Raw genomic sequence first — 24790 nt, 5'->3', positions numbered from 1 at the left:
TGGTCAGGGAATTAAGATCCCACAGCTGCAGTGTGGCCAAAAAAGAGAAAAAAAAAAGGCTTACTATAACTCTAGAGTGATCAAGACAGTGTAGCCTCGGTATAAGTATAAGGATAGGCATAGAGATAAAGGAAGAGAATCGAGAGTCCAGAAATAGACCCACGCACATATGATCAAGTTTCAGGACAGCCTTCTAAACCAATGGTTCTGGAACAACTGATACCCACACTCAAGAGAAGGAACCCAGACTTTTAGCTCATACTATGCACAAAATTTAACCTGAAATGAATCACACACAGCTAAATGTAAGAGCTAGAAATATAAACCGTCTAGAAGAAATCATAGTGGATTAGGCAAAGGTTTTTTAGATAGGATGCCAAAAACACAAACCGTGAGAGGAAAAAATGGATAAAATTAGACTTGGTCAAAATTTGAAACATTCGCCACAGGGTGGGAGAAAATATTTGCAAAACCATTCTGTTCGAGGACTTGTATCCAAAATATATTCAAAATGAAAAAACTCTTACAACTCAATAATTGGGAAAACTTAAAAATTGCCAAAGGTTGGACGGGATACTTCAGCAAAGAATATAGACAACTGGCATCGTCAGTCAAAAGAAAATGCAAACTAAAACCTGAATAAAATACCACTAAAATAGTTAAAATGAAAGAGGCTTAAAAAAAAAATGACAGACCGATCATAGCAAGTGCTGGCGAAGATGCAGAGCAAATGGAACTGTGCTGCTGGGAAGGCAAACGGATCTGAGGAGTGTGGAAAACAATCGGCTGGTTTCTTATCAACTGAACCATATTTATCATAGGAGCTGGCTGTGCCAGTGTTAAAGATGCCCGCTGGTGAAGGTGGAGCGCACAAAGGCTTGCCCTCAAGCGTTCGAGCTGTATTATTCATGAGCGCTCCACACTGGAAACAACCCACGTGTCCATCCAGACAACGGAATGCTCCTTAGCAAGAAAGAGGAACACAGTCCTGATACAAACAGCCATAGAGATGAACTCAAAGGCTGTTGAGTGCAAGAAGCCAGACATGAAATACTGCAACGCCCACCCAGTTAGGGCACCTCTCTCCATCCCTGGTGTGGACAAAGACTGTCGCCTACCACATCAGTAACCCCCTCCCACTGTGCCCCCTGAGGAGACTCCGGATGAGAAAGCACAGGACACTGGCCCCAGAGAGCTGAGGCGCAGATCAAAGGAATGATCTCAATAAGCCCAGACTCTTGCATCTTCCCATACACAGAAAAGTGCTGGATTCATTCACCTGAAATGTCTAGTTTTCTTTAATTGACAGTAATCTTTTGATGTTCTCACTATCCGGTTTTCGTTGCAAAAACTCCCATCCATCCTGGCTCCTCCCTTACCTCCTCGGAGCCGTCCCTCAGAGGCTGGAGTCCTCAGAAAGTCCACCGAATAAAACATAATTCTCAACTTTTCGGGTGTGCATTTTTTCCCAGTTGACACCAGGCATGGCCTCCCAGTGGCTTTGCTCACGTCCTTTCTTCCTGTAGGGCACGCGGCTCCCCTCCCAATCTCAGGAACCTCTGTTCTCCTGGTTTTCTCCTGCCTTTTTCGTCACTCTTTCTCCATGCCCCTGGCTGGCTCCTCTTTCTCTTTCATCCCTGAAACAGCCTTCAAGCACCTCCACCTTCTGAGAAATGCCTTTGCTCTCCATCCCCACTGCCTGCCCCCAGGCCTCTCAGACAGGACCGCACTCCCCAGAGAGGGCCTGGGTCCTTCCTCTTCCGCCTCCAGCCCCAGATCCAGGTCGCACAGCTCTGATCCCCTGCCCTGGTGCCTGGCGCCTGGCGCCTGGGATGGTCAGTGCCCCCACCCTCCAGGGCCTCCCACCGCCTTCTGCTCAGACACTGGGCTGGGGGAGCTGGGGGCCCACACCTTGGCCACCCACAGAATCCTTTCTGCAAATGCAGTCCTAGAGGGAGATGGTACTGGGCAGGGTAGAGGGGGCTGCGCTGGGGGAGGGGGTGGGGGTGGGGAGGGCGTCTGCTCCATTCTGCCCCAGACCGGAGGCCATCTGAGGCCAACTGGCTGCCCCGTGACCAAGTCCCTATCTGCTGGCACAGCGCCTGCCAGGGCACCAGGGGCTCCTGGGCTGCGGGCTCTCAGCCAGGGAGCCAGGCTCTCTCTCTCACTGGCTTTGCGGGCTCTCGGTTCCTTCCAGAGGCCGCCCGCACTTGTTTCCCTTTACATCCCGGGTTTGGTGTGGACACAAACCCCTCCCTCCCGTTGCTTCTTGGAGCCGAGAGAAAGCCGCAGGGAGGGGCCTTCCTCCAGACTTTCCCCTGAACTCGACAACAGGAAACGAGGAGGACTGCAAGGCCCTGGGCCCTGCGCCAGCTCTCCGCCGGGTCACAGCCCTGCATGACCTCGTTCGGGTCTGGGCAGAGAACCCCATAAGGAGGTGATGGCCCGTTTACCCCACAAGGCTGGCGCTGCTTCCAGTGCTGCCTGAGATGCAGTAAAAGAAAGCGCTTCCTCAGCTGCCGGCTCAACGGTCACTCATTAGATTCCCATTTTACAGAGGGGGAAGCTGAGTCACAGAGAGCTGGCCACAGCCCGTCCATAGTCACACAGCGGGGGAGTGGCCAAGCAGGGACATGTGCTCCTCGGCAGGTGCCTCGGCTCTCCAGGTCAGACGAGGGAGGTCCCATCTCACCGGCAAGGCTGGGAGAGTCCTGGTGACTGGGGCCCCACAAGACCCTCAGGGGGTAGGGGGGCACAAGGAAAGAAGAAAGGACACATTGGGTGTGGTGTGACTTTTTTCCCAGTGGCTCACAGTTTTCCTTTGAAAAATCTGTCCTGCAATCTCGCCCAGGAACTTCCCTTTCTACCCTTGCTGTTGATCTGGATGTGGCAGAAGAGAAGTCCTGGCTCTGTCCCTGCGTTCCTAACAGTCGTGTGCTTACAGAGAGACGGTGAGGAGGTGTGGCTGGCGTGTTGAGACGTGGGGTGCTGGTATTCTACAACCGACTCTTAGCAAAAATACGCCAGCAGACTGTGGGGGGTGTGGTGCGGAGCGTGTGTACAAGCAGTGTGTGTGTGTGTGTGTGTGTGTGTGTGAGTGGTGCTGCACGCGGGGTGCATGTGGTGCAGTGTGTGTGCCTTGTGTGAGTGTGCGGTGTGCAGGGGGTTGGGTGGGCCCCCACCTTGATGCCCTGATGTCCCCTGCTGGCGCCACCAGACTCTCTTGCCAGGAAGAGGAGGCCTGGCCTTGGCTGGACTTGCGGCACTAGCTTCACAGATCAACAGAGAAGACGGACAAACAGAAAGAAAGGGCCAATCTCAGCCCGCAGCCAGGCTCTGGGCAGTATGCCAGGCACTGCCTTGGGCTGGGCCGGGCCGGCCTGGGCTGCGGGAGGTCAGGGCTTATGGCAAGAGCTGGGGTGGGGGTGGGGAGGGCCTGGGATGGGGGAAAAGGATGGGCTAGAGGGGAGAGGAGGGAGGGAGGTCAAGGGAGACGAGAGACAGGAAGGGAGGAGTGGGGCAGGGTCAAGCAGGGACTTAAAGTGCCCCCGTGAGACTCAGCTTCCTCCCCAGGCTCTGTGGGAGCCAGGGACACCCCCACCCTTTTGCTCCTCCACCATCTGCAGCTACCTGTTCTAGGAGGAGGGGGCTCAGAGCTTCTGCACTCAAGCGTATTCCAGCTCCCTCTCTCCCCTCTCCCCACGTAGACACACACACACACACATCTTCTGAATCTAATAAATGGGGCCTGCGGAAGTGGGGGCAGGCTAGCGTGGTGGGGAATAGCTGCCTGCAGCTAGGCTGAGCTCAGGAGGGCTCGGTTCCTCTCAGGGGTGAGAAAGGAGTTCTGGGAACAGACCTGGGATGGCTGGGGCCAGGAAGGGAAGCAGAGGAGGCCAGGAGCCTATTTCCCTGTGCCAGAGGCAGGAGGCTCGTGGGGGAGGGGGAGGAAGTCCCCTCCAGAGCAAGTCACTCCCAGAAGTGTGGGGCGGGGCAGCTGATGGAGAGCCGATCTGAGCTCCTGGGCCACCTTTGCACCTGCTGCCGCCCAGCTGCCCAGGAGCCCGGGAGCCCAGCCAGGTAAGGGGCTGCCCCAGCCCTCCGATGGCCACCTCTCTCGGCCTCTGTCAGGGCAGGGGGGTCTATATGTCTGCCTCGCTTCTCGTGGGCTTCCTAGGTGGGGCTTAGGCTTGGTTTCCCCACCTGTCTGACTGTCCCTCTCTCCATCTTCCCCTGCGCAGTCCTGGAAGGAGTGTAGCATGGCTCCGAGGTCCATGTCTGTCTCAGTGGCCAGACCTCAGCAACCTTGATTAGGCTAAGGATGTACCCCCAGTGCCTGATCAGTGGGACAGACACGTGCGCACGTGGGCACACACACACACGCAGTTGCATGTACAGGCTGGACCGCCACACATCACCCCGGCACGTCTCTAAAGACCCCTAGCCAGAGACTCTGGGCAACAGAGCTGGCCCCTTGGGTGGGAGGCTGAGCTCACCACCCTGTCTCCTCCAGGGGCTCAGGACTCCTGCTCACCCCACTATGCTCATGGTGTCCACCACCTCAGGTAAGGCTCCAACCACTGGGCCTCTACGCATCCCCCCTACCCTTTCCCCCACTGGGATGAGCCAGGTGGGCCAGGCGGGGTTGGATGAAGCCAAGGAGCCCCTTTCAGAGACCTCCTTCACCCTCTTCTCCAGGCTGCTGCTGCGGGGAGGGGGGCACATGGCCCTGTGTAGCCACTGGGGCTGGCACTCCCCTTCCCTCCCCACCACATGCGGTTGCGGGGGGGGGGGGGGTGGGGAGTGGGGGGGGCGACGTGTGTTCTGCTGGAAGGCCAGGAGCCGGGAAGTGGGAGGCCGGAGGGAAGCAGAAGGCCCAAGTTGACGGCCGCCCAGGCCGCCGGCTCTGCCTGACCAGCCGGACGCTCCCTGGGCCCGGTTCCCCCGCAAAGCAGACTCCCTGACTTGGCCGTCTCCCCTCCCCCCGCGCAGCCGTGCCCCAGGCCCCGTCTCGACCCACCCCACCCGGCAACGGCAGCGGCAGCGAGGAGGCGCCGCGGGCTGCCCGGGACCCACTGCTGGCGCAGGCGGAGCTGGCCCTGCTCTCCACGGTCTTCGTGGCCGTGGCCCTGAGCAACAGCTTGGTGCTGGGGGCCCTGGTGCGGCGGGGCCGGCGGGGCCGCTGGGCGCCCATGCACGTCTTCATCAGCCACTTGTGCCTGGCCGACCTGGCCGTGGCTCTGTTCCAAGTGCTGCCCCAGCTGGCCTGGGACGCCACCGACCGCTTCCGTGGGCCCGATGCCTTGTGCCGGGCTGTCAAGTACCTGCAGATGGTGGGCATGTACGCCTCCCCCTACATGATCCTGGCCATGACGCTGGACCGCCACCGCGCCATCTGCCGCCCCATGCTGCCACACCGCCACGGAGGCGGCGCGCGCTGGAACCGGCCGGTGCTGGTGGCCTGGGCCTTCTCCCTTCTCCTCAGCCTGCCCCAGCTCTTCATCTTTGCGCAGCGTGACGTGGGAGACGGCAGCGGGGTCCTCGACTGCTGGGCCCGCTTCGCCGAGCCCTGGGGCCTCCGGGCCTATGTCACCTGGATCGCCCTGATGGTGTTTGTGGCACCTGCCCTGGGCATCGCCGCCTGCCAGGTGCTCATCTTCCGGGAGATTCATGCCAGCCTGGTGCCAGGGCCAGCAGAGAGGGCCGGGGGGCACCGCAGAGGGCGCCCGAAGGGCGGTCCCAGCGAGGGAGCCCGGGTGTCGGCAGCCGTGGCCAAGACCGTGCGGATGACACTGGTGATCGTGATTGTGTACGTGCTGTGCTGGGCGCCCTTCTTCCTCGTGCAGCTGTGGGCAGCGTGGGACCCGGAGGCACCTCGGGAAGGTGTGCAGCTGTGGCTGGGGCCGTGGGGGCTGCTTGGGCTCGGATGCACACACACCTTTCCCCCCTCACCCGCCACCCGGGCCAGCCATGGGCTCCCTGGCTGGCAGGTGGGGCCACACCCTTCCCCGGGCACCCTCGGCCCCAAGCCAGCTTCCTCCCCCACAGGGCCCCCCTTCGTGCTGCTCATGCTGCTGGCCAGCCTCAACAGCTTCACCAACCCCTGGATCTACGCCTCCTTCAGCAGCAGCGTCTCCTCTGAGCTGCGAAGCCTGCTCTGCTGTGCCCGGAGGCGCGCCACACCCAGCCAGGGGCCCCAAGAGGAGTCCTGCGCCACAGCCAGCTCCTTCCTGGCCAAGGACACCTCCTCCTGAGAAACGACGGGGTGCCTTCCTTCCGGAGGCTCCACGAAACTCAGCTGCCTGCCTGGGAATGGGCTCCGTGATGGCACGGGGCCCGGCAGTCCGCTCCTTGGCGCCGGCTGTGGGGAGGGGCTGCGGCGGTGGGCTGCGGGGTCTGGGGGTAGCATATGGCTTTCCACCCCCAGCCGTGCCTGCCCTGCCGGCTGATGGAGGTCCCGGGGGGCCCAGGAGGAAGGAAAGTGTGCGGGGTCAGGGGGCCTTCCTTTCCCCACCTCTCTGGCCCCCCTTTGCCCTCCCTTCTAATCTCTGCCTCATAAAAGTTCCAGCTCATTTTCCACCTGGCTAGTCTCCTTGGATCAGGATGCTGGTGGGTGTGGGGGCAGCGCAGAAAGATTCACAGACCCCTCCCGCACCCGCAGACACGTGTGCGCCTTGGGAACCACACAGGCGACGAGGCCTTCGAAGGTGTGGGCCCCCACCCCACACAGTCCTGGGCCAAGGAGCCCCCCGCAGAAGCTGTGCTCAACCTTGCCATCTTTGCCGGGCGCCCTGTACCCACCTGCCCAGTCCCCCAAGACAGAGAACGGACTCGCGTCGGGCAGTCAACGCACAAGAGTTTATGAACGGCACCCACCACCTGACAACCAGTGACGGGCCCTTCCGGCCAACCCAGGAGGGGCCTGCCCCCAGCCTCCCCCCTCGGCTGCCTCCTACAGGGGCCTGAGCCAAGGCGGGCGAGGCAGGGGTGGGCGGCGGCGGCCGCGTCCTCCTCTCTGCAGAGGGTCATGAGCAGGCGTGCTGGACAGGGCCAGGGAGAAGCAAAGGGCCTGGGGAGCCCAGCTGGTCTCGCCCGTGGCCGCCTGGGCGGGGTGGGGCCTGCGGAGGAGCGGGCACCACCTCAGTGCGGCTTGAGGGGTGAGTCCAGGCCCTGGGGATGGGAGGCCGAGGGTGAGGCTGGGGCCCCAGGGCCACGGGAGAAGCCTTTGTGTTTGCCAAGGCGGCCGCAGGCCGTGGGCTTCGGGCTGCGCGGCCCAGGACTAGGGGAGCTGGTGGACACCGGCCCGAGGCCCTGACGGGCAGCGGTCTTTCCCAAGAGCTCCTTAAATACAGAGTCCATGGTCTGCGTCACGGCCTGGCGGAGAGGAGAGAGGCAGGGCGTCAGTGCGAGTGACCTCCATCTGCACAGTCAGCCCCTACCCCCAGGTCAGTGCCGCCAACGGACCCAGGAGGGAGGCCCTCCCAACCTCTACCGCCCAAGCCGCTGTTCGAACTCCTCCACCCGCCGAAACCCAGTCCGTGGCCACCGCCTGTCCCCAGGCCCCTCCTCTCTGTGGGCCCCACAGCTGCCACCCCTCCCTTGCCCAGTTTCGCTCCTGCCACTTTTGGTGTGGCTGTCACCACGTTCTCTAGGGACAACTATCCTCAGCCCAGCCCTGAAAAGGGAGCCCCTCTGGCTGGTCCGCCCCTCTTCCCACTCTCTCCCTGGCTGAGATCACAGCCACCACCCCCCAGCTTTAGGGGCCACCAGCGTGCCCGGACATCCTGGGCCAGTGCCTCCCCTGGGGTCTCCCGGCTGCCCTGCCCCCCACCGCCTGGCCCCGGCTCCCCCGGCCACCGCACCCGTGTGGGCCAGCTCACCCCTCTGCCCCCGGCTCCCCGGCCTGGCCATGGGCCGCACCCCGGTCCCCGCGTACTCGCGAGCTCTCTGTTCTCGTGCTCAGACTGTGCCCGGGGCTTCCGGGTCAGCCCAGCGGTGCCCACTGGGAGCCCACAGTGGGGTGCACTGGGCCCAGCGGACACAGCAGGGAGCCGGCTCTCCCCAGGCTGCACCCCTCGCCGGGGCCGTATCGGGTACCCGCTCTCTCCCCTGCAAGAACCATGATCCCACCCGGCTCCCTGGTCAGCCACCTCCCTCAGCCTCTTTTCCATCTGCCCCTTTCATCCTCCCTGGCTCGCCAAGCTCCTGCCGTGTCACCACCTGTCACCTAGTCTGGCTCTAGATGCCAGCCTTGAAGCCTGTGCCACTCGCTGCGTCCCACTCAGGAACCAAACATGAAGCTCAAATGTGTGACCCCTGGGTCCCCCCCTACCCTGCCTCTGGGCCCGTCCCTCCCCACTGCAGTCACGCCCTTGCTGGCCTGCCCCTCCCTAGGCTGGGCTCGGCCAGCTTGTCTGAGGTCAGGAAGGTCAGCCTTGAACCTCAGGAGGGAAGAGTTCAGCTCATAAGGGGAAGCAGAGACCCGCCCGTGGAGAGATGCCCCCCACGTGCCACAGGGCCAGTCCCAGCTCTCACCTTATCCACCTCCACGTGTCGATCTGGGGATGTGGGGACCAAGCAGTGCCGTCTGTGCCCAGAGGGGCCCCCGGGCGTGCTGAGAGGGGCCTCGGGTGGGGCGCACAGCTCCGGCCTGCAGGGCACAGACGGTGAGCCTGGCGGGGGCCCTGGGGAGCCCCTGCACTGCCTGGCTCCTCCCCACGCGGCTGAAGGCTGAGCCCACCCCTCCCCCAGCCTGGGTGGGCGAGCAGGGCCCCCAGAAGGGGTCTGCCCCTTGCTCACCTCTGGACAAACTCCACAGCCGGGAGGCCCTCTGGGCTGCCCCCCGGCTCCCCGGCAGCCTGCAGCCCCTGGCCTGCTGCGAGCTTCTCTGCCCTGGGGCCAGAAAGAGAAGACTGCCAGTTACCATGCTCTGGGCTTGGGGTCTGGGGGCCAGAGAGCTCAGTGCTGGCCGGAAGTGCTCAGAAAGGCACATTCTGGGCCACCCCGGAGTCATGGAAGCTGGGACTTGGGGTGGGGGAAGGGCTGGGTGAAAACCTGGGTGAAGCCTGGGTAAAAGGAGACCCCCCCCACCCCGGGAAGGGCCCCACCTTCACTCACTCACCCTGCCGGCAACGTGATGTACTTGTGGGGGATGAGTCCCCGGGTCCCGGCGCGCTCGCCCCGCCACCAATCGCCTGAGGCCCGCTCGTGCAGCCGCAGCACGTCCCCGCGCTGGAAGGTCAGCTCCTGGGCCGTGCGGCCCGTGTAGGCAAAGCAGGCCACTGCCTCCACGACCCCCTCCAGGTCTGGGGAGAAGAGGGGATCTGAGTGGGGGGTGGAGTGGACAGCCAGGGCGGGCCTCCTTCCCGCCTCGCCTCACCATCCTCCTGGGCTGGGGTTCCAGCCTCCAGCTCCGGCTCGTTCTCCCCCGCGGGGCCCTCCAGCTGGGCATCCCTGCAGTCCAGAGCAGAGCGAGGTGATGAGCAGACACGGGGTCTCCCTTCTGCCAGACCTCCCGCCCAGCAGTGCGAACAGCCTACCCCAGGCAGCTGGCAGCAGGCGGTGCCATGCACTTCTCATAGGTGGGGCCGGGCAGCAGGGCCAGGGACGGGAAGACCCGCGCGGGCTGCACGATGAGCGTCTGCACCAGCTGGTTCACCCGACCCTGCAAGGCCACCGGGTCCTGCCCAGCAGGGACGGGCAGCAGCGTCGGCCCAAAGCACACGGCCAGGTTGTAGGGGTCCATCATGTTCTCGTCGCTGTACTGGGCCAGGCTGGGGGCACACGTGGATCACAGGCAGGGAGCTCTCGGCCTGGTGCCCCTCACCCCCACCAGCAGTTGGCTGGGCCCAGCCCTGGGCCGCCCTCGGCTTCCCCCTCCTTCCCCCGGGGAAGCACTCACTGGTTGAGGAAGGTGAAGAGGTAGCGCAGGACCACCAGCACCGGTCCAGGCAGTCGGGCCAGGAGGCTGCTCACATGCTCCACCCGCTCCGCCGCGGCCTCCAGCTCTGAAGCCAAGGCCATCAGCGCAGAGAGAAGCCGTGAGTGCCACCACGGCGGCCACCAGAGAAGGGCCCCCCCCCATGGGGCCCGCCTCAGGCCCCCACCTCACCCGCAGAAGCCAGCAGCTCTCCGAACAGGTCTGGGGGGAATATCGGGGGTTGCAGGCTCCGGAAGTAGAGCTTCAGCACCCCTGCCACGGAGTCCAGGTCATGGGCAGTGCAGCCCTCCACCAGTGGGTCCTCTCCTGAGGGCGACGTGGTGGTGGAAGAAGTGAGAAGGCTGATGACACCGCCTCTACCACCCCCACCCCTGCCCCGCCGTGCCAGTCCCCACCTCTCTCAAAAGCGTCACGGATCTCCGAAACCCGGGGCTGGGCACCCGACACGCGGAAGATGCCCTCATGCTGCAGGCCTGCGGGAGGATAGAGAGCCAGTGGGCCCCGAGTCTCTTCCCCACCCCAATCCCCCTGCCCAGGAGCAGGTACCAGGCCAGTGGCGGGAGGGCCCAGGTCTGACTCACCGTTGAGGTTGATGAAGCGGACACAGCTCTCCACCACCAGGGGCACGGACTGGCCTGAGCTCTGGGGACAGGGACAGAGAGGGCGTTCCCTCCACTGCGGACATGGCACGTCCCGCCTTGTCACTCACTCGCTTTTATTTGCTTTTAATGTGTTATACGGTCGGCAACAAGGCCTATGAGATGCACGCCCGGGTGTCCCACATCCCTGGCGCCATCGCGGGCCGCGCCTTACCTTTCACCCGCTGTTTACCGCTGCCACACGGAAATGCCATCGGACTTTCACATTGACCTCGAATCAAGTAACCTCACGAAACTCAAATTTGTTCCCTTAAATAATCTGTTGATTCTTTTCAACTGTGACATACAGAATCACATCACTGCAAACAACAGCGTCATTTCTTCTTTTCTGATTTCTTGCTTCCCTTCTTTCCCTGTCAAGTGCCCCGGAAGTGGGGCCTGTAGGCACCCTTGCTTGTGTTAACTCAACGCCTCAGCCCTGAATCGCTGCCACCTGAGGCTTTCTGTTACTAGTTAGGGACGCGCCCTTCGACCACTGCAGGCCTGACAAAGGCCACCCACGAAGAGACCAGCGGCCGAGGCGTAGGATACTGGGCTCACGGGTGGCCCTGGGGCTGGTGGGAGAGCAGAAGCAGGGAGGGGCCTGCACTCGGTTGGAGGGTGAGGCAAAGCAAGTACCTGGATGAACTTCTCCATGTCTCCCCCGAAGAGCTTCTGGTTATACTGGGAGCTGGGGCGGGGGAGACGGCTCTTCTGGAGTTTTCTCTGTGTGTACTGGGTCCTGTCGTGAACAGGAGCTGGCTCTGAGGGGAGTGGGTGTGGAGACTAGGCTGCTCCAAACCCCCGCCCAGCCAAACAGGACACTGGAGCTCGAGAGTTATTCCAGAACCCACTGAGCAAAGCGGAAAACAGGTCACCGAGGAACGAGCAGCAGAGCTGGGTCCCAAAGGGGAGGGAGGTGGGATCCCGCAGCTCCTCGGGACAAGCTGCTCCCTCACAAAGGACTCACCAAGACACCTCCCGCTCCTCCTTGTCACCTGGGGAGGAGAAAACGTTGGTGTGCCTCTCGGGCCGGGAGGTTGGTTCCTCAATGCACCGCAGAGGCAGAGGGCAGCCTTAAGTCTGAGGGCAGTTGCAGGACAGAGGGCGGGATAGGGGCCGGGACCCTTGCTGGGTGGAGAGGATACGGGCCAGGTGGAGGCCCCAGAAGGAGAGCCTAGCTGCGGCAGGGCCGCTCCCGCCCTGGGGTGGCTGGGCAGGGGCTCAGGGCCAGGAGCGGGGCCCACCTCGCTGAATGGCCTCCTGCAGCTTCTCATGCTTGGCCTGCAGCTTGGCAAGGATGCTTCGTCCACTCAGGTACTCCTGGAGTTTCTGTGAAGCCCCAGGAAGAGCTGACGGCTTCAGTCTCTACTCTGGGGCTCTCCGGCCCCCCGCCCTCCTGGCCCGGCCTCCCCACCGTGACGTAGAAAGTCTCTGTCTCCTGCTGCTGCCCCCGCCTCCGGCTGGCCTGCCGAGCCCCAGGGTCCGAGCTGGTAGACTTGAGCGATTCGGTGGAGGGGCTGGCCTGGAAGGAGTCGAGCACATCCCCGTCCTCAGACGCCACCACCTCCAGCAGGGCCTGCAAGGTGGCCTTCAGCGTCTTGTTCACCTGGAGAGGGGACAGCACCAGGACAGGAAAAAGTGGGGGACAGGTGACAGACAGGGAGTCTAAGTCTGAAAGAAGGGGGAGGGGAGGCCATGGCCACCCAGCTCCTTGTCTCCAGGTCCCTGTCCCCACCAAGGGCTAGGCCCCCCATACCTCCTCTGTCTCAATGGTCTGTCGGTCCAGGCGGCTCTGGATATTCTGGGCTCTGGGTAGAATCTCGTCTCGCAGCTCCATCTCAACCCGGATCTCAGCCACCTGCAGAGGGAGGCATCCAGGGGGCTGAGGGCCGCGTCTAAGACACAGGGTGGGCCCGGGCAGTGGGCACCGACGTCTCCATTAGACACCAACTCCCCATCCCCTCTCCACCAGCCCATGGGCCCCCAGCTCTACTTTCTGTCTCTAGGAATCTGGCTGCACCAGGCACCTCATACAAGTAGAATCATGTACTATTTGTCCTTTTGTGACAAAAGGCTTATTTCACCGAGCATGACGTCCTCCGGTTCCCCCGTATGGAAGCATGTATGACAACTTCCTCCCTTTCACGGCTGAATCACGTTCCATTGTATGGCGAGGCCACACTTTGCTTATCCATTCGTCAGCTCCTGGACGCTCGGGCTGCTTCTACCTTTGGGCTGTTACAAGTAGCGCTGCTGAGAACGTCTGTGCACAAGCCTCGGTACGTGCGGGTGTGCACCTTCCACTCGGGCAGGTGCCCTGGCCATGCTTCAGAGCTTGGTCAAAATGGTAAATCTTATGTATATTTTACCATAATTATAAAATTTCCATCCAGGCCCTAGAAAACACTGACATTAGAAGACCCACTGCCTCAAGCCCACATGATGAGCAGAAAACTAGAAACTGACACCCTGGAAAGGATAAATCTGAGAGACTCTGGACTCAAGGACACTAGTCACAGCTGAGGAAGGGGACAAAAGTCCCTACTGATAAGAGAGAGAACACAGCAGCTGCTGCCATCTGGGGCTGGCCGGGAGTGCAGAGCTGGGCCTCCGTGTGGGCCTGTTGGACATAAGGAATGTCACAGAGCATCAACATCAGACAGAGCCACTGTGGCCATGAAGGCTGAAGATAAGAACGAGATCAACTCATCAGCACGTCCAAGCACAGACCAAAGCAAGAACTTTGTCCAAGCCACAAAAATGACCAGGGACTTCCCTGGTGGCGCAGTGGTTAAGAATCTGCCTGCCAATGCAGGGGACACGGGTTTGAGCCCTGGGCCAGGAAGATCCCACATGCTGCAGAACAACTAAGTCCGTGCACCACAACTACTGAGCCTGCACTCTAGAGCCCGTAAGCCACAACTACCGAAGCCTCTGCACTTCAACTACTGAAGCCCGTGTGCCTAGAGCCCGTGCTCTGCAACAAGAGAAGCCACCACACTGAGAAGCCCACAAACTGCAATGAAGAGCAGCCCCTGCTCATTGTAACTAGAAAATGCCTGTGTGCATCAACGAAGACCCAATGCAGCAAAAAAAAAACAAACAAAAAAACCCCAAAAAACCTATTTAAAAAAATGACCAAACCTCCCTCTGTCCCAGCTAGTGTGAGGGATGGTTCCTTCCTCCCTGATGACGTCTCTAACCTCCCTTTACCCCCTCCACCCCATCTTCTCAATAAGATTTATTAAGACACCCAGTCAGAGTTACCCCTGCTTCCTGACAGCATCCCAGCCAGAGCTGAGCCCCTTCTCCAAGTTCCCTAACCCTCACCCAAGTCCTCTGAGTCCTTTGCAGCACCCTCTTATCGAGACACCCCCAGTTCCCTGTGGTGTGGGTGTCCCTCACAGCAATGATCTGAGTCCCTGTCCAGCCATCCTGTGGGGAAACCCACTGTTGACAAGTTCTGCTTACACACATCAAATACCTAACCCACCTCTCAGTGCCTCCTCTGAAATATGAATTGACGGCCAAGAACTGGCAGCCATTTGAGGGAGAGATCTAAAGCAGAAGACATAGATCTAAGCAAGGAAACAAAGAAAGTGCAGGGAACCAGGGGAAATGTTGAGGAAAAGAATGAACATTTCAGAAAGATCTGAGAGGATATTGTATCCATGAAACAAGAAAAAAGGGCTATTTTAAATAGGAATTTGGAAAACAAACCAAAACTCTTGAAAACCAAAAAATATGAAAGTAAATTTTTTCAAAAAATTCAACAAGGCATGTGAAGAGATAGTTGAAAACTATCTAAGAAAGCAGAGTTAAAAGGTATAGTGATGAGAAATGAGAAAGATAAAAGATAAGGAAATTAGACAATTAACCCATGATGTTCAACATCCAATTATAAGAATTCTTCAAAACAAGAGAAAAGAAAATTAAGGGAAGGAAATTACCAAAGGAATAATATGAGCTCAAAGCCTTAAGACACAAGTTCCCATACTGACTAGGCCCTCTGGTTGCCCAGCACCAAGAAGGAAAAAGATCCATAAGGCATATCCTCATAAAATTTTACATGAGGGAATGAGACTCCTAAAAGTTTCAGGGAGAAAAATTACAGGTCACATACAATAGTCCAGAAATCAGAATGGCATTGGACTTCTCACCTACAATACTGAAAGCTTGCAGCGATACTTTTAACATTCCAAAAGAAAAATGATTTTCTACCTTGAATTCTATACCCAGCTAAATTACCAATCAATTTGAAGGATAGAATACAGACATTTTTTCAGACATTCGAAGTCAGGAAAGTATGGGGGAAGATGTCCACACAAACAAGGGTAATAAACCAAGAAAGAGGAAGACACAATATCTGGGACACAGAGGGCCCAAGGCAGGAGAGGATGGCAAGAATGCTCAGGACGATGGGGAAGGGAGGTCCAAGTCAGGACTGGACAGCTCCAGGGCAGGGCTCTGGAGAGAAGAGATTGCCTGGTGTGGGGGAAAAGATGGAGAGGACTAGCACTGGGAGACGGTGATGTGGGGTGGAGCCCTAATTATCCATGGAAGGAAGTGGGTAGGGCATCTGGAAAGCTGAAAAGTACTGAATTGTTTGCAGCAGAAGCAGCAGTGAGAAGACTGGGAAGTGGCTGCATCTGGGGAGTGGGAATCATGGACAGAAAGGCTGAGTCCAAGAAGGGCTGTGGCCATTGGACGCCTTGAGTAATGTTTGACTTTTTCATGTATGGCTTTGGTCAAAATACAAATTAAATAAATAAGAGCTCAGTGTAACCCCAGTCCATGCACAATGCTCATGAGGATAAACTGGTAAGTGAAAGAATAGCTTTGAGGTGCATAAAGAAATGCCTAGTGGGGGCTTCCCTGCGGTCTAGTGGTTGGGACGCCACGATTCCACTGCAAGGGGTATGGGTTCGATCCCTGATCAGGGAACTAAGATCCCGCAAGCTGTGTGGTGTGGCCAAAAAGAAAAAACAAGGGGGCTTCGTGGTAGCACAGTGGTTAAGAATCTGTCTGCCAATGCAGGGGACAGGGGTTCAATCCCTGCTTCAGGAAGATCCCACATGCCGTGGAGCAATTAAGCCCGTGTACCACAAGTACTGAGCCTGCGCTCTAGAGCCAATGAGCCACAACCACTGAGCCCATGCACCACAACTACTGAAGCCCATGTGCCTAAAGCCCGTGCTCTGAAACAACAGAAGCCACCACAATGAGAAGCTCGCACACGGCAACGAAGAGCCACCCCCGCTCGCTGCAAGTAGAGAAAGCCAGCATGCAGCAACAAAGACCCAACAAGGCCAATGAATAAAAATAAGTAAATAAATTTATATTTTAAAAAGATGCCTGGTTATATGTTACTGTTTGCATGGTTTCCTCCTCCCCAAGTTTGCATTATGAAATGCCTAAAGTACACAGAACCATGGAAAGAAGAGCATTCAGACAGCTATATACCACCTACCCGCTGTCCTCAAAACCAGTGGCATCCTGGCTGTGTTTGCCCTTGTAGTGGGTATGCGATCACTGGCTGAACTGCAGAAGTGAGCTGCGGAGCTCTCCTTGCTTCAAATGCAAGTGCGGAAACCTCAGAGCCTCATTTGCCTTTTGAGGCCATTGAATGAGGGTCCAGAAATAAGCTGCATTCAAGAGTTTCAACTCCTTAGCAAAGGGAAGGTAATTCATTCCACTTACCCACCATCACAGTGAAAACCAAAAAACATAAAGCCATTTGCCTGAAGGGGCGGGCAGAGACCCTCACCTCATCCCCCTCGTGGGGCTGGTAGTCAAAACGCAGCGGGGGACAGAAGGCAACTGCATGCACCTCCAGCACCTTGGCTTTGTCCCCAGGAGGATCTAGAGCCTCTACTGCCTCCTCCAGGCTGCCCAGGCCCTGCATCTGGGAGGCTTGGGTGCGGCTCTCAGCTGCCGTGTAGCTCCGGAGCACCTGCCCCAGGGCCAGGTGGAATCCCGTGTCACAGCACTGGGGGACAAAAGAGGACGTGGCTCAGGCAGGCTCAGCGCACAGGTGCCCGGCCCTGCCTGCCCCCAGCACTCACGTCCATGAGGTCCAGCACATCATGCAGGTAGTAGCTGTTGACGGCAGCATTGACGCTGGCCAGGCTCAGCAGGTACTCGTTGCGAGCCTTTGTGCACTTGAGCTTGTGCTCCAAGAACTTGGCGTGACGCTGCTCAGGATCACACAATTGCCAGGGTCACCCATGAGGCCAGCTGCCCCAGCTCCGCCTCCCATGTAACCCCCATCCCCACTGCCCGACACATGCCCTCTCCCCTCCCTTCCCCACATGGACAGCTACACCCGCTGTCCCACCAGGCCCCTCAAACAACTTGGCCCAGAAGTCACAATGTCCTTCCCCCCCGACCCTGTCAGCCTCAACTTCCCCATCCTTTCTTCAGGGACCACCTCAAACACTCTTCCTCCCAGCCTGCCACTCAGTCACCCATCCAACATGTCCCCTCACTTCTCTGAAATCTCACAGCACTGCGTGTCACAAGGATGGGTGGGTGGAAGGGCCCCCAGGCTTTGGAGCACCAGATCTCTCTTTGCCTAGCTGCGGTTGGTGAAGGAAGACTAGCTAGGAGCATGCGGGCTGTCCCAGGCCTAGCGACTGTTCTCCTGCCCACTCTATCACCCCAGCTTGGGGAGCCCTCCAGAGCCAGCCTTGCCTTCCTGCTCCACACACCACTTCCCTGCAGGCCTCAGTGAGGATCAGGGACTCGAAAGGACAAAGACCAGGAGCCAGAGCCTCTGGACACAGACAGCTACCCTCCAGACCCACCTTCTCCACCAGCCGCCCTCCCTTCTTGAGGGAGCCCTTGCGGAGAGGCCCTGCCTCGGTGCCCGTGGTGGCGGCAGCACTTCGGCCTGCCCGCTTCTCCTCCTGTCGCTCAGCTTCCCGGAGCTTGGCCTCGGCATTCATGCTCTCCACGTGGTACACCTGGTATGTCTTCTTGGCCTGCAGGGAGGCCCAAGGCCAGGCGGCCCTGCTCAAGGCCATGGCCACAGCCAGCCCTCCCCCTCCTCCTCCCAACCCATCTGGGACTCCGACCTGAGCACTTTGCCTAACCACCCAGTGCCCAGAGCAGGGAGAGAGGGCCGTGCTTGCAGTCCCAGAAACCCAGGTCTCTCCTGGGCACCCGACTCTTTCCTCGAGCCTGGCTTGGGGAGATGTGAGGTGATGGGCTCCCTCTGATTCGGCCAGGCCCTGCAGCGCTCTCACCGTCTGAAGCTCTGACACCACCTCCAGGAGCTCCTCCTGCAGCTGTTGCTCCAGATCCTTACTCTGGGGAGGAGACGAGTTGAGCACAGCCCTGCCGCAGTGCAACACCCACCTCCATCCTGCAGCAGCCACTCCTCAGCTCTGCACTCAAGGCTCCCACCGGCTCCCCTCTGCCCAACGCCCCCAGGCCTCCTGGGCCCTCCCAGCCAGCACACCTCGGCATCGAGCACTCACGGGCTGCCCTCACTAGATCTCGAGGCCATCCAGCCTCCCATTCCCAGGGCAGGGACCTTGCCTTCTTGACTATGCGCGCAACATCCTCCGCGATGTGACTCAGGCGCTGGGCCAGGGGCCCACCCAGCACCTCGCTAAGGGCCGCGCTCTCCCGGCTCTGCTGCCGCGTCTGCTGCAGCAACACGGCCCAGCAGTGCAAGGGCGACAGGAGGGACGGCTCCTTCCTGGGGGAGATGGACACTCAGACCAACCGGGAGCAGGGCCTCGGGCCCCGGGGACCTGCCGCGGCCAGCCCGCCAGCCAGTCCCCAGGACCCACCGGAAGCTCTGCTGCTCCCGGCTGCCGCCCCCCAGGCGGCCTCCACGGCCAGAGAAGCGCTCCACCAGCTTGTCCAGGCCCCGCGAGTACTCCAGCTCCACCTCGGCGCGCCGCCGCATGAACTCGGCCAGCTCCTGCAGCAGCTCCCGCCGCAGCTCGCCCTGCAGCTCCAGGCAGCGCAGCTGCTCGCCCAGCTGCCAGCGCATCTCTGCAGGGGTCGGGGATGCGGTTCAGAGGACCGGAGCCAAGGGGGAGGGAGGCTGGCCCCGGGGCGGGGGGCAGGGGGAGTTCCGGGCTCAGCAGTCCAGCCAGCTCAGTGCGGGCCTGAGAAAGGGACCTCTGGGCTGAGGCTAAAGGGAACCAGCCGCGCCCAACTGGTTGTCAAAGAACGGAAGGAAGAACGTTCCAGGGAGAGGGGAGAGCCCTACAAAGGACCAGGGGTGAGAGGGAGCATGGCGATCCCCAGAAGCTCGCAGCAGGTCGGGATGGTGGGAGCACAGAGCTGCCACAGCCCCATCTTGCCCGTCCCCACCAGGCACCTGTCACTTGGGCTTCCCATGACTCCCTGGTTCCTGGAAAGCCCCGAGTCACTTCCCCTGACACTTCCTGACCCTTGGGTGCCCAGGACCCCAGGCAGAACGGCCTCCCCGCAAACACAGAAACACACGGGGCTGCGCAGGGGCGGGGCGGCCATGGCACTCTGCCAAACCTGCAGTGAACTTGCGGCCTCTGTGGCTGGAAACCCTGGTCTGTTTTCTGTTCCCAGTACTGACTCCCAATTACCCATCTGCAGGGCGCCCCCAACCCCGCCTCCCGGCAGAGGGAGCCACACCTTAGGTCCCCACACTGCTGGCTTTTGCCACGTTACCACCAGCTTGATTTGGTAATGCCACTCTCCCCACAGAGACCTAAAGCAAAGAACCGCCTGAATGACGAGCTTAAGCAACCCACGGGCGAGCCCTGGGCATCCCGGGGACATAAGGCACTGTCTCAGCTCCTGGCAAGCGGGTCACCACTTACTAATCGCTGTCCAAAAACAGGACATTAATGTTGATTATGCACCCAGTCAGTGTAGACACGGAGACACAGTGCCTGCCCTCCTGGAGCTGGAAATGGCTTGGGGGTGGGGAGACAGACAGCAGGGGGACAGGCATGTGCTAAAATGTCCCAGAACAAGCGGTACTGAGAAGACACCACCACAGAGCTGCAGGTGGGGGCAGGGAGGGGTTCTTTTAGAGGAGGGTGGTCAGGAACGAGCGACATTGGAACAGAGAGCTGAAGGAAGTGACAGAGGGACCCTGGAGACATCCGGGGGAGGAGTGTTCGGGCAGAGGGCATAGTGAAGGCTGCTGGAGCCAGCGTGGCTGAAGAGAGCTGCGCAGGCGAGGGTGGGGGCAGATGGCGCAGGGCCCAGGGTGAGGGAGGACTCCCCGCTGGATGCCAAGGGAGAGGGGAGACACAGCAGCAGAACCTTGGGGTCCCCTCAGGCTGCCGTGGGGAGCCCAGGCAAAGGTCAGATGACAGAGGGAAAGGGCCCAGCCCAGGTGGTGGCTACGGCACCAGTCCAGGCAAAAGACAGTCAGGGGCTTGGGCCAGGGAGCCAGCCTTGGAGGAGGCAGGAAGTGGCAGGACCCAGGGTGGCTGTTGGAAATGATTTTGCCATGAACTGGTACCGTTTGGATTTCTGTCCCGCCAGTGACACCCCAGGGGCTGTGGGGCATGCAGCGACCTCCACGGCTCCTGCCTGCCAGCACCCCCACTTCTCCTCTGATTTCCCTTTGGAGAATGTCCCCTTCCTATTCTCAGCCCCCGGGTCCCTCTCCCTGACTGCAGGCACCCCAGATGCAGCTCTTGCATAACCCATCCCTTGGCTCCTCCACCCTCCTCCACCGCCGGGACTAGCTCAGCGACAGGCCCAGCAGCCACCAGCCCCGCGCCTTCACGCCAATGACTGAATGGGGAGCACTCTCTTTCCACTGAGGGGTCAAGCTGGGTAAGTGGAAGCCTCGGCGGGGACTGCTTCCTGAAGGTGAAACCAGTGCAGAGTCTCCTTCCACCGGCCAGGCCCCAGGGGCTGACTCAGCGCCACCGGCCGGCTGGAGTGGGCTCTGTGCCTCTTGCAGCCAGGAGAACCTTCACTGAATCACGGTGACATTTTTTGAATAAAAGTAAATTTCATTCCCAGAAAGATCTGAGACGTCCCGGCCCGCCTCACTGTCCCCTGGCGTCTGCTCTTCCCTCCTGGGGACCTATGACAACCGAACAGTGCTCAACGGGCTAGCACACCAAACTGTTTCGTTTCTTCTTCTGTGCAAGCAAGCCTTGGCTGGGATTTGGACCTGGTGTCAAGCAGACATGAGTCGAGTCAGTGGGGTCTGAGCACAGCGATCTGGTGCCTACCCAGCTGCCCAGACGCTGCGTCAGCGTCCAGCTCTCAGCTCTCAGCTTGGATTTGCTCCTCACGGAACCCTTCCCGACCTCCCCACCAACTACGTCTGGCCTTCTTCCGGTCCCCTTTCTTGACACGACATCCGTGCTTTCCCTTTACAGAGGTTTTCGTTGTAATTAAAATTAATTGTGTGATAGGTTGTTTATTATGTCTCCCCCGTCTCCCCCACTAGCCCTGTGAGCCATATGAGAGCAGGCCCTGGCACAGAACAGACACATGCAAAACATCTGTCAAAGGCAGGATGGAATCCATGTCCGCTCACACTCGAAGTGCGAGAGCTGGGACTGGGCCCCAACAGCACTTCCTGTGAGTGAGGCACTCGGTCTCACTTCTGCTGACAAGCAAAGCAGAAAAGATGGCCTCCCAAACCACCACTATGCTGACCTTTCAGAATTTCGGGTGTCAAGATAGTGATCCTGTTTTTCTAGCATAGTAGGAAGTTTCTTTTGGCGGGGGTGGGGGGTGCGGATGGAGGGCAGGGAGGACGGGGAACAGAAGCTAAAATCATTATAGACCCAGAGCAGGCAAGGAATATCTTAAAGACAGCCTTGCTCGAAACACCAATTTTTTCAGTGTGAATGAACTGGCCCATATTTGCTGACTGAAGACTTTCCAAAGTCCTTTAGCCTCATGACATTTGGGGGATGCAGGCTGGGGATCATTCTTTCCATCTGAGGAATGCTGCAGGTGAGGCTTGGAGAGCTGGCTCGCCCTGCACAGTCACCTCAAGCTGGCTCTGGGCAGCAGGCCACTTTTTCCCAGATGGGGAGGACTCGAACATACTTTGGTGTAAATTACTCGTATTGGATAATTACGTTGGAATCTCCATCTCTGAATTGGAAGGACACCTATAGTGCTGTGTGACCATAAGCAAGTCACTGATCCTCTCTGAGCTTCGGTTTCCTTCATCAGTAAAACTGAGCTATTGACAGTGATATACGGGGTCACACATCTGAAGACACCAGAAAACTTTACGGCCTCAAACTACTGGCGCTTGGATGCTGCCTTCTTCTCTTTGCAAGAGTTACCACGCCCTGAACAAGACCCGAAAAAGCTGTCGACTAAGAGTTTGCAACGCTGATTTGCATACGATTTGCACAGAGTGTTTATCAGAACCCAAAGAGGTCTACTCTTGCAGAGGGCACAAGATCTCTCAGGCCAAGATTCACTGTGCCAGCTGGATCCAGAGACACTGGCCTTCAACTCTGAGCCACCTCGGTGCCCAAAGGGCAAAGGGACTGGGCTGCAGGGACTCGAGTGGTTTTAGGGTAAAGCCATCATTAATCCATCCACCGAAGCACTTGGACCCCCCTACCCAGCCCCCATCAGCAAAGTCAAGGTGTTCCATTTCACTATGGCTAGAATACGACTTTTGGGGGGGCACCCGGTGCCCCCTTCCCTCCTCTGCGGGGTCCTTACATGAGGTGCAGGGAGAACCCAGGAGGGCAGAGCTAGCAAAAGAAGGGAGGGAGGGAGGGAGGGAGGGAGGGAGGGAGGGAGGGAGGGAGGGAGGGAGGGAAGGGCGGAGGAAGGAAGGGGGAACAGTGGCGGTTGAGGCCAAAGGGGCGTGGAGAGGCGGGCAGGGGGCTCGGGTTCCCTCCCTCAGCCCCTCCAGAAGTCGCTGGGGGAGAGCAGCAGGCCCTGGGCCAGCAGCCGGGACTCTTCGGGCTCCCCCACGACCTTCGGGGTCTCCGCAGGGAACCGGGCCGGGAGCGCCCAGCGCCCTCTCACCTTTGACTTGCGCCTCATAGTCGGCCTGCGGCCCTCGCTCCCGGCGCAGCTTCCCGTGCGTGGCCATGGCCGCCGGGTGGCCGCGCCGTCGAGCCCCGCTTCTCCCACGCGGCCGCGAGCGGGCCGGGCGTTGGGACCTGGGGCCCCGCAGCCAGCACCCTGCGCTGGCCCCGCCCCGTCCCGTCCCGCCCCCAGCGCTGCTCCCGGGGCGGGGCGGGGCGGCTCGGGCCTGGCACTGCCCGTAAGGGTCTGGGGTGGGGGGGTGTTCCCACTGTGGTCGGGCCTTGCTGTCCCCTCGCCACGGGCACTGGGTGTGCACCCGGGCAGCCTTCTGCCCAAGATTCAGCTGCCAAGCAGCCAGGGCTGGTGTGAGAGCCCCAAGGTGCCTGGCAAGTTGGCACCCTCTAGCTGCCATTTCCCCCCCAACCGCCAGAAGGCTGTCTGGTCACCACTGCCAGACTGCACCCTTCACATCATGGCCATTGGCCCTCAATGCCAGTGCTCAGTGACACCACAGCCGCTCCAGACCCTGGGCTCCACTGAGTCACCTGCCTCCCCCAGACCCCCAGGACATCAGATCGGGGCCCGCCCTTCCCAAGCACAAGGAGCCTGGAGAGCCAGGTGGGAAGGGAGGTCAGCACCAGAGAACAGAACCTGCCTTTGTTCCCTCCAGGCCCCCTCCTGGGGTGCGGGTGGGGGTGGGGGGAGGAGGGCAGGGTTGGACTAAGGTTCCCCTTCTGCTCAGCCCCGCAGGGAGGAACAAGCCTTGTTTCCCCATAGGTGGTTACCACTTCCTGCTGCCGGAAGAGACTCTTCTGCCTCCTTTCCCCTGCAGCTCGCACCTGCTCTGTCCTAGGCCTGGGGGGCTGGGGAGGGGCAGCCCTCTTCCTGCCCCCTCAGAACAAGGCCTTACTGAGCCTGAGTGTGTCTTGGGGCCTCTCTTATCCAGGGATGCCAGAGTTTCCCTTCACCCCTCTCTACCAACTCGAAGTCACGGGGCAGCAGTTTTCCTCCAGTATACTGAGAAGGCAGGGTGACACGCCAAACTGGACAGCTGTCTTCACTTGGGTGGGAGGGAAATCCCTGGGGTGTAGATAGTGAGGGGGGCGGGTGAAGGCGGTTAAGCTCCAGGCTTGTGCCCAGGGAAGGGGGCCTGTAGGCACTAGTGCAAGGGGTCCAGGCATGTGTGTGCATGGATGTCAAAGTCAGGCTCTGTGCAAATGTGGGCACATGTCACCTCGACCTGCAGCTCTGGGAGGGAGGGGAGTGTGCGCAGGTACTTCCTGGCTTTCAACTGTGAGCAATTCTCTTGCCCATAAGGGAAAAACATACCTCCTCAGCTCCCTGCCCCTCACCCCCAGTACCAAGGCCCTGCTCTAAGCTGCAGTGTGTGCACCGGGGACTGGGGCTTTTCGGCCTGGGAGGTGGCCGCACCCCAGCAGGGACGCATGCCCCTCATCAGCTAAGCCCAACACACCTTGCCCCCTACCCTCTATCTGAGCCCTGACTGGTCCCCCAAAGTCCCTCCCCCATTCAGCAGAGCCGGGCACAGGGCTCAAGGCCACAGGAAACTGCTGCTAAACTGGCTTCGGCCCTACTTTCAAATGCTCTCCTTCGTCCTTTTACTTTATGATTCCAGAAATACTCGCGTGATGCCCCATTCAGCTACTGGTGTCAAACCTTGAGTAACTAGCCCTGGCTTTTAGGATGCTTTTTTGGCACTTAAGGCCGTACTATCCTCAGCTCAGTTGTTCCCCTTCAAAGAATCTAAATCGCGCAGAAGGGCAGGACCAGATCTGCGGGAACTTGCTAAACCTGTTGACAAGTGAACACTTGGTCCTGAGGAATGGCCGGAGGGCTGACGTGGTCAGGTCTGCTGCGTCAACGATAGACCAGAGGGAGATGAGATCAATGGGGAGGTTGTTAACAGCTGTCCATGTCAGATGAGAGCATGAATTGGACAGCGAGCTTTCACAAATGAGCTTTCCAGAAGTTTCACAATGGGGGTCCAGGTTGTGTACCTCTGTGTATAGATTCACCCCCTGGGGAGAGGTCCCCGGATCCCAACCCCAGTCACAGGGCTACGGGACAAGTGTTCCTGCTTTTCCCACCCTCAGCCTTCCCGCCTCAGTCCGGCGCCTTGGCATTGAAGCGGCCCCTCCCAGAAGCGGCTCCTGCAGAAGCGGAGGAAGTGCTGGGCCCCAAGGGTCAGTCGGGCCTGCGGCTTCCC

The 24790-nt window shown here is 59.7% G+C and overlaps 2 protein-coding genes across 2 annotated transcripts; one reads left to right on the top strand and one right to left on the bottom strand.

Annotated features, from left to right (window-relative positions):
* The first annotated feature begins 4540 nt into the window (after positions 1–4540).
* Positions 4541–6270, top strand: AVPR2 (arginine vasopressin receptor 2). Its single transcript, XM_057718987.1, has 3 exons — positions 4541–4565; positions 4993–5883; positions 6049–6270. The coding sequence occupies exons 1-3, from the start codon at positions 4541–4543 to the stop codon at positions 6252–6254; spliced, it is 1122 nt and encodes a 373-aa protein (XP_057574970.1). The 3' UTR covers positions 6255–6270.
* Positions 6271–6845: 575 nt separating this feature from the next.
* Positions 6846–22841, bottom strand: ARHGAP4 (Rho GTPase activating protein 4). Its single transcript, XM_057718243.1, has 22 exons — positions 22561–22841; positions 18381–18588; positions 18124–18286; positions 17829–17891; positions 17388–17564; positions 16647–16775; positions 16349–16570; positions 12338–12439; positions 11996–12187; positions 11826–11910; positions 11549–11576; positions 11218–11320; positions 10522–10582; positions 10336–10413; positions 10112–10246; positions 9902–10007; positions 9540–9773; positions 9380–9453; positions 9122–9305; positions 8800–8892; positions 8536–8650; positions 6846–7374 (listed from the first exon to the last, which is right to left on the bottom strand). The coding sequence occupies exons 1-22, from the start codon at positions 22625–22627 to the stop codon at positions 7141–7143; spliced, it is 2853 nt and encodes a 950-aa protein (XP_057574226.1). The 5' UTR covers positions 22628–22841; the 3' UTR covers positions 6846–7140.
* Between the last annotated feature and the right edge of the window lie 1949 nt (positions 22842–24790).

This window comes from Hippopotamus amphibius, chromosome X (genome assembly GCF_030028045.1).
Source record: "Hippopotamus amphibius kiboko isolate mHipAmp2 chromosome X, mHipAmp2.hap2, whole genome shotgun sequence".
Classification (NCBI taxonomy): Eukaryota; Metazoa; Chordata; class Mammalia; order Artiodactyla; family Hippopotamidae; genus Hippopotamus; species Hippopotamus amphibius.
This window is presented reverse-complemented; position numbering and strand designations above follow the sequence as displayed.

Excerpts from the sequence above, each read along its gene's own strand:
- AVPR2 (XM_057718987.1), top strand. The coding sequence starts at position 4,541 with ATGCTCATGGTGTCCACCACCTCAG. Across the intron at positions 4,566-4,992 it reads CATGGTGTCCACCACCTCAG|CCGTGCCCCAGGCCCCGTCT; the intron begins GTAAGGCTCCAA and ends CCCCCCGCGCAG. Across the intron at positions 5,884-6,048 it reads CCCGGAGGCACCTCGGGAAG|GGCCCCCCTTCGTGCTGCTC; the intron begins GTGTGCAGCTGT and ends CCTCCCCCACAG.
- ARHGAP4 (XM_057718243.1), bottom strand. The coding sequence starts at position 22,627 with ATGGCCACGCACGGGAAGCTGCGCCGGGAGCGAGGGCCGCAGGCCGAC. Across the intron at positions 12,440-16,348 it reads AGCCCCACGAGGGGGATGAG|GTGGCTGAGATCCGGGTTGA; the intron begins GTGAGGGTCTCT and ends CTCCCTCTGCAG. Across the intron at positions 7,375-8,535 it reads GACACGTGGAGGTGGATAAG|GCCGTGACGCAGACCATGGA; the intron begins GTGAGAGCTGGG and ends CCTCTCCGCCAG.